Source organism: Herpailurus yagouaroundi, unplaced genomic scaffold (assembly GCF_014898765.1).
Source record: "Herpailurus yagouaroundi ecotype Mexico unplaced genomic scaffold, PumYag 159, whole genome shotgun sequence".
NCBI lineage: Eukaryota > Metazoa > Chordata > Mammalia > Carnivora > Felidae > Herpailurus > Herpailurus yagouaroundi.
Window position 1 is genome coordinate 45,979,211 of NW_024412400.1, and position 8,852 is coordinate 45,988,062.

The 8,852-nt window shown below is 41.0% G+C and overlaps 1 protein-coding gene across 7 annotated transcripts in view; it reads left to right on the top strand.

Moving 5' to 3' along the window:
* MED12L (mediator complex subunit 12L) overlaps window positions 1-8,852 on the top strand; it is a 341,839-nt gene that overhangs the window by 89,501 nt on the left and 243,486 nt on the right. For all 7 annotated transcript variants that reach the window (XM_040480492.1, XM_040480491.1, XM_040480494.1 and 4 more), the window contains one exon: window positions 7,158-7,289. In XM_040480492.1, coding sequence (XP_040336426.1) covers window positions 7,158-7,289 — 132 coding nt within the window. The remainder of the gene's footprint in view (window positions 1-7,157; window positions 7,290-8,852) is intronic.

The following is an 8,852-nucleotide window of genomic DNA, read 5'->3' on the forward strand; positions in this document are numbered from 1 at the left end:
GTGTGTGTGTGTGTGTGTGTGTGTGTGTGTGTGTGTGTGTGTGTGTGAGCCACTTGAGAGATTCCCAGGTAACCGCGGTGCTGCTTGTCCTCACAGGGATCTTGATTCAGTGATGACAGGAGTGGCAGAAAGAATGGACTTTGGAATTAGGCTTCCTAGCTCTGCCATTTTAGATCTGTGTTGGCCGTCTTCACCCCAGTTTTCTTATCTGTCAGATGGGGAGTAGTGCCACCTACTTCAGAGTTTGTTGTTGAGATTAGAGATGACGTGTGTGAAACACCCACTGCCCGCTCAGTAAATATTTTCAATTATTACTTCTGCTACTACCTGTGGCTGGAAATTTACAACTGTTAGTATTATTCTGGCCATGATTAATATGTTTTAATTTATGCCATGGCTAGAATTCAGATCCTTGATGCCCTGGTTTGGTGCTTTTTTTCCTGGCCTTAACTTTATGTGCCGTGGCTCACTTTCTCTCTCTCTCTCTCTCTGTCTCTCACTCACTCATTCTTCTGTGTCCTGTTTGTCTCTGTGTGGTTGTCGCCTGGGGGGTGCGTGCTATGGACTGTTAAAATCTTATTCTCTATTACTAAGTACAATTATGAAAAGCTGTCTGTTACTGCCTCTGAAGACTCTAACTCTCCTTTATAGTGTTTGAGGTGGTAAAGGACTTTCCTGTAGTACCTCTCAGAGGTCTGTTTCCTTTTCCTAATGGATATTTGAAACCAGTAGCTGGAGATCTAATAACCATGAAGCCATGTTGTGAAAGATGCATGTTACATGGAAGTGATATTATAGCACAAGAGAGCAGAATATTACGATTTTCTAAGCATCAGGAGTGGAGGAAGAAGAGCCCAGAGAAGCTCGGAGCTCACACAAAAGGCCATTGTATACTGTGGGAGCAAGGTCAAGGTGACTTCCCGAGTTCCTTTGACACACTGTGTTGCTGCACTTAACTTAGTTCATTTCCCAAGATTTATGTTGTGGCAAGAGTTTTATTAATTAGCTGAGTGATCTTGCACAAGCTATTTAACATCTATTTGCCTTGGGTTCCTTATTGGTAAAATGGTGATAAAAATAATAACTAGCTAATAGGCAGGAAAGATTAAAGGAAATAATTCCTGAAACACACTTACTGCACTGCCTGACTGTAAGTTGAGTAAGCACTCAATAAATGTTAATTATCTATATTATCACCTGTAAATTTTCCAAGATATCTTTGTGATTTTCAGAGTGATTAAATCCATACTATGTTTTATGTTTTAAATTTTCATTTAGAAGTGTCTGAAAAGATTTATATTTAATTTCAATTTTCGATTTTTGTTGTGTCTGCTTTGGTCAGTTATAAGTGCTAAGACTTCAGTAATGACTAGAATAATCAATGTGTACTACAGAAAACTTATTCTGAAAAATAGATTTTCGGTCAGAATAGACAGTTTCATCTGGTCAGGGCTAGTCTCTTAGTATCCAGAATGCTTTATAAGATTGAGCACAGAGTGGTATACCTGATGAGTACCTGATGGAGTGATTTTTTTTTTCCCCCTTGTGACCAAAAAATTGCCTGAAATTTTCATGGCCTATTGAAGACCCCAATCCAGAATGTGCAATAAAACTGAGAGGATGGGGTGCCCCTCCTTGAATCTTCTGGGGCAGGAGGAAGAGCAGTCACCCTAGAAGAAGTAGGGGTGCTTCTCCTGGAAGAAGGGTGGGCTGGAGGGGAGCTGACCTTCTCTGAGAGGGGACAATGCTGTTGGAGGGGATTCGAGCCTTACCAGTAATCATGCATCTTTGACTTCCCCTTCCTTGGTTCAGGAGCAGGCCTCTCCAGGCTGCCTTCCATATTTATACATCTTTAATTAGATATCAAAATATCACTTTGCAGAAAAACAGAAATACAAACCAAGCAACCACTGTAAAAATTCCCATAGTTTCTTTGCTAAAGACAAACTGTCTTGGCTCTGAACCCTCCCTGTGGCCCTTTCCTGTAAGCTTACCCTGTTTGCTCTGATTTGATCCGTTATGTGTCTCCACATTTCAGAGGGAATCTGTTGGTTGCTGGGGCTAGAATGGGGGATTGTTGTAGTATCATGCTTCACTGATAACTAGGCCCTCATATGTTTGTACTTGAAGATCATTTCCTTGGGTTATATTCTCAGAATAATTGGAGCAAATGATCTGAACATTTTTAAGACTGTTGTTAGATAGTAGGAATTACCTTCTAAGGGAATTGCCAAGTTTTATTCCTAACAAGTAGCACGTGAGACTATATCTAGTGCCTAGAAAAGGGGCTAGCAGTGGTAGGTATTCAGGACATAATTACTGATGCGTAAGTAAATGAATGAATGAGACTGCTGCCTGTCTCATGGTACTCTTTTTCAGTGTGGCTTTTTTCCCAGATTAAAAAAAAATTTTGTTTTTTAACGTTTATTTTTGAGAGAGAGACAGCGTGAGCGTGGGAGGGGCAGAGAGAGAGAGGGAGACACAGAATCCCAAGCAGGCTCCAGGCTCTGAGCTGTCAGCACAGGCAGGGCCTGACGCGGGGCTCCAACTCACGAGCTGTGAGACCATGACCTGGGCTGAAGTGAGACTCTTAACCGACTAAGCCACCCAGGCGCCCCTCCTAGATTTTTTTTTTTTAATTTTTTTTAGTGTTTATTTATTTTTGAGAAAGAGAGGGAGACGCAGTGCAAGTGGGGGGAGGGGCAGAGAGAGAGGGAGACACAGAATCTGAAGCAGGCTCCAGGCTCTGAGCTGTCAGCACAGAGCCAGATGTGGGGCTCGAACACATGAAACTGCGAGATCTGCGAGATCATGACCTGAGCCAAAGTCGGACGCTCAACCAACTGAGCCACCCAGGCACCCCTTAGATTTTTAACTGTATGTAGCCTTCCTATATTTGCTAACTAACCAGTAGTCTTCTGCTCTAATTCCTTGAACTACACCTGTGTTTGCCACTTTTTATGTGCTTGTTTAAAACTGCTTTGAAGTAATTTCCTATTTGCTGCTGTAATGTGTTATCAGAAATTTAGTGGCTGAAAACAACCCAAATTTATTCTGAGTTGTGGAGGTAATGATCGTACTGGGCCCTAATCAGCCTGTCCTTCAGGCTGCATTCCTAGAGAGGCTCTAGGGGAGAATCTGTGTCCTCCTGTTACCCAGCCTCTCCTTCCCTGGAAAGCACCTCTGTGATTACATTGGTTCCACACAATAATCTGGGTTAATTCCTCCTCTCAACTCCTGGAGCCACAGAGTCCCTTTGGTCCTTTAGGATAACGTACTCACATGTCCTGGCTTTGAGATATGGATATCTTTGGGGGTGGGGGACATTATTCTATCTCCTACATATTTGTTTCTCCTTTTGTTAATCTCTGTTTTGAAATTTAACTCCTTATGCAAGATTCTTCCCGAAAGCCACTTTCTAAAAGGAAGTATTTAATAATTCCCCTCAATCTTCTGTCTCTGCTCCTGTTAAATGTTGACTTTCTGAGATAATTTTCCTGTTTCGTGCATCCAGATCATTTGTATTCATTTATGTCTGTCCCACTTAATTGCCATTTCATTGAAGGCAGGGACTGTAGTTCATATCTTGAACTCCTAAATTTCCCCAAGTTTTTGCCTTTAAGTTATTGTGTGTTAAAGTAATATTTATTAAATTTCACTTAGTAAACAATTATTGTTTGAAAGAAATGGAGGTTAATATTTTTAGAGATTTGTTGGTAGGGTGAGAATGTGTTTCAATTTACATATTTAAAATCGTGATGTCCTGTTGACAGTTATTTGAATTAGTTTGTAAGATAGCATCTGGCAGACAAATGGGAACGATCTTCTAATTTTCTAAAAGTTGATTGATGCAGAGCAGTTGGGGTCGGGGTGCAAGGATCTGCATGTCAGGAACATAAGCCTTAGATGTTTCTTTGTATGCACGTTGAGTGTGTCTGATGGCATATACCCAGGAACTGGTGGTTAGAGTTAAATAGGCAGAATATCCTCCTTTTTTTTTTTTTTTTTGATAGTGGAATCTAGAAAAGGCCTCTTGTTAAAAACCACTTAAAATGAGAACCAAAACTTCATAATAATTAGTAGGGGGGTGGAGGGAGAGTTTTGAGTGGGAAATTATCTTGAAAAATGATAAAATTATCAGAATGTATCTTATAACTAATAATTTCTTAATAATAAAGAACTAATGAAGTATAGTATGCCCCAAATACATAAGTATATAATTATTCATATAGCAGGGACAGTGTGCTTTCAAATGGTTATAATGTGACCTGATTTTCCAGGATGATCTTCTGAGAAGTTGGTAGTAAAACATGTTTTGTAACATCCTACTGTTATTTTTTTTTAAATAGGCCCAGAACCTCTTGGGAAGACTGGCATTATTTGGCAGTCTGTTGGACATTCCTAAAGGAGTGGGCTTGGCACTCATTGAATCTGGCCAGTATCAGAAAATACTTACTGGTTGAAAATAGATTATAGGTGTAATTGATGGGAGTACAAGAAAGTTTCTATAATAAAATTTTATATTTCAAAAACCTAAATCCTTGGATTTTCTTAGCACACTATTCACTTAATTCCTAAAAATTACACATTGGGACCACAGCTCTGGCAGGCAGACTGCAGGCCCTTCTGTCTCCAACTTAGGATCTCAGATGTCTGTAAGGTGAGACTGACGGATACTCATTGCCTATGAACTAATGGAAGGTGCAGGCAGCCGGAACTAATTACTTCCTCCTTTGTGTTGTCAAAACATTTTTTTATAAAAATGTTTATTTACCTACTTATTTATTGTTTATTTACCTACTTATTTATTTACTTATGTAACCTCCACATCCATGTGGGGCTTGAACTCACAACCTTGAGGTTAACAGTCACAGCTCTTCTGACTGAGGCAGCCAGGTCTCAGGTTTTGTAGCTTTGATATAGCTGTCTTTTCTGCTTTTTTTGTTTTTGTTTTTTCTAGAACGTGAACTTTTTGAGAACAGGAGCCAGATCTTTAAAAATTTTTGTTTCCTCACTGCCTACCATGGGTACTTAATAAGTGCTTTTGCAAGTGAATTAACTCCTTCCTGGGGCTTATTTTTTTAGCACATTACCCCAAACCAGTGGTCATATGTGAATATGTTAAAAAGAAGTGTTTTCCTGGGGCGCCAGGGTGGCTCAGTTGGTTAAGCCTCCGACTTTGGCTCAGGTCATGATCTCACAGCTTGTGAGTTCAAGCCCCGCGTCGGGCTCTGTGCCGACAGCTCAGAGCCTGGAGCCTGCTTCACATTCTGTGTCTCCCTCTCTCTGTGCCCCTAACCCACTTGCATTCTATCTCTGTCTCTCTCAAAAATAAACATTAAAAAAAAAAATTAAAAAAAAAAGTGTTTTCCTTTATGTGTGCAATTCTGTGCATCTCTAGGTCACACAGAGCCTGCTACTTAGGTGAGTCATTTATTCTTTTGTAGCATATTTTCATCTTATTTTAGTGATGCAGAAGAAAATTTTAAAACTTTATAAATGTGGATATGATGCACATTACTGACTAGATTGATTTATTAAAAACTGATGGGAGTTATTTTTCGGTAACCCCTTTTCTCAATAATTGAAATGTAAGCATGTGGTGCTTCACTGAATTTATTTTGATATTTTTACTTTTCTCTGGATTAGACTGAATCCAGGCAGACATTCCCTCTAGTTTGCTTTCTTTTTTAAATGTTATGTTCAATCTTGATATATTTTAATCGAATTATTTCTCTTGTGTTAAATGAAGAGACCAAGAGATGCTTTTGAGATCTGTCCTAGATAATATTTCTTTGGTATGAGTCAACATGGGTTTAGCCAAATTTAGGGTAGATGACTAAGAATCTTGTAATAAACTGATCTTCATGATCTGAATTGTGGGGTAATATCTACCATCTGACTAGGGATTCTTATCCTGGGATTCTTGCGTTTCTTCTCAGAGTCCATGACTTTCTGAAAAATTGTGCTAGGTTTGTGTGAGTGTATGTATGCATGTTTTTCCTGGGGGTGTGTTTATAGCTATTCGAATCTTAATTGAGCTTATGGATTCTTTAAAAAAAAATTTTTTTTTAATGTTTATTTATTTTTGAGACAGCATGAACAGGGGAGGGGCAGAGAGAGAGGGAGACACAGAATCTGAAACAGGCTCCAGGCTCTGAACTGTCAGCACAGAGCCTGATGCGGGGCTCAAACTCGCGACTGCGAGATCATGACCTGAGCCGAAGTCGGTCGCCCAACCGACTGAGCCACCCAGGCGCCCTGAGCTTATGGATTCTAAAGTTAAGAACTTCTCACGTAACACATAATGCCAATACTGCAATTATTTAACTCTTCTGGCATAGTGTTTGTAGAATTGCACAAATATTAGACAGTTGAAATTGATGTTCCATTGGTTGGCTTGGATCCTCTGAAAGGTTGCATAAAATGATGGTTCATCTTCCCAACTTGCCTCCTCCTGCCTGTCCTTAATTCATGTAACATAAGTCCCTGTGGTCCTCAGTCTGTGGTACCCATTTCTAGGCTTTGGTAACAACAGCACGTAGTTCCTGTGGCGGTGCTGAGCCCTACGTAGACCCAGGATACACTATCCCCCATTAGCCGTGTCTGCATTAATTTTTGTTCCTTTTTGATGCATGGGTGTCATTTTTCATGTTTATCTTTTCTAATGCAGTGAGTCTTTGGTTAGCATTCCAGCCTTGTTGGAGTGGGTGGTGTGATAAACCGGCATGTTAGGATTAGGTACTGAGGGAGGCTGTGCGTGTGAAAGTGGGAGAGAGTAAACGGTGGAGGGGGTGCTTGGCATTGGTAACCTCTGCTCTTGACTTTCAGCGGTCCGTTTCCTTTCCTCCTGGCTTTGATGTTCTGGAGGATCAGTGGAGCTAGGTTACGGTCCTGTGTCAATGAAGGCATATACAAGGAGACACGAATTCTCTTGAAGTCATCCTGGATTCGACTGTTCCAGTAACTGGTTTCCTTCCTTGTCACTGAAGTGTTACTCTTTATACTTGAACCGAAAACGATTTAGGAACGCTTTCTAAAATGACTGTACTAAAATACGAGAAAGCTTTAAAGCTTTAAACATGCCAGGGCTTGCATCCCGTCCTTGGGTGAATGCTGCATGTCACATGGCTGCTGCCCTCTTCTCTTGGTTGTAGGTCGCCCCCAACGATGAAGCTGTGGTGACCTTGCTGTGTGAATGGGCGGTGAGCTGCAAACGGTCAGGCAAGCACAGGGCCATGGCTGTGGCAAAACTCTTGGAGAAGAGGCAGGCGGAAATCGAAGCAGAGGTAGGTTTGCTTTTGTTTCTGTTGTCAGATGCCATCATTTAAAAATAACTGTTCTGGGGAGGATTCTTTTTTTGTTTTGTTTTTTTAATACTCCTTATGTTTTGTTTTTTTTTTTTTTTCTCCTCTTCAAGGAAAAAGGGAGAATGTTTGTACTTTCACCTAAAGACTACATACAAGATCCCTCTAAGTTGATGAAACCAATAATTTGTATTCTGGACTAGTTTAAAACTGTACCTTTTTTTTTTTTTTTTTGCCTTTTTTTTTTAATATCAATTTTATTTTTATTTTTTATTTTTTATTAAAAAAAATTTTTTTTTCAACGTTTATTTATTTTTGGGACAGAGAGAGACAGAGCATGAACGGGGGAGGGGCAGAGAGAGAGGGAGACACAGAATTGGAAACAGGCTCCAGGCTCTGAGCCATCAGCCCAGAGCCCGATGCGGGGCTTGAACTCACAGACCGCGAGATCGTGACCTGGCTGAAGTCAGACGCTTAACCGACTGCGCCACCCAGGTGCCCCTAATATCAATTTTAAAGTGAGTGAGCAGAGGAGAGGAGCTGAGGGGAAGAGAGAGAGTGAGAATCAGTATGGAGCCCGATGCAGAGCTCAATCCCATGACCCTGGGATCATGACCTGAGCTGAAATCAAGTCAGGTTCTCAACTGGCTGAGCCACCTAAGTGCCCCTAAAATTGTATCTTTTATTTATTTATTTTAGTGTTTATTTATTTGAGGGGGGGTGTGGGGTAGACAGAGAGTCCCAAGCTGGCTCTGCACTATCAGTGCAGAGCCCAATGTGGGGCTCGATCCCACGAACTGTGAGATGATGACCTGAGCTGAAATTGGGTCAGATGCTTAACTGACTGATCCACCCTGAAATTGTATCTTTTAAAATAAAACTTTAACATCTGATTTAGAACAAAGACATCTCCCTTGATGAGGTTAAGATACACATGCACACATATACATTTATATGTATACACACACACAAATATATATAATATACACCAACTTTTGTGAATTTTTTTTTTTATATATATTTTTCAGAGAGAGGGAGACAGAGTGCAAGTAGGGTAGGGACAGAGAGAGAGGGAGAGACAGAATCCGAAGCAGGCTCCAGGCTCTGAGCTGTCAGCACAGAGCCTGATACGGGGCTTGAACTCACGAATAGTGAGATTATAACCTGAGCCGAAGTTGATGCTTAACTGACTGAGCCATCAGGTGTCCCAATTTTTGTGAATTTTAAAGCCGTGTAATATTTTGGTTGATCTGGAAACATTTCTTTGGGGCAGTTCTGATTTTCAGATTACAGATACCAATTTGTGTTAGTTTTGAGATTATATTCTGGTCCCAGAGAGAGCAATTAAAGCCTCGGAAGTAGATTATAAAGGGGGAAAAAAACCAAAGCTAACTTGACAAACATTAGCTTGTGCTGAAGGGGAAAAAATTTAAGTGAGTCTTCTTATCTGCCAGTGAGATCTGGAGGGACAGCCAGGAGAAGCCGTGCACGTGGTCTGAGTGGGGGGGGGGGGGGGGGGGGGGGGGGGGGGGGGGGGGGGGGGGG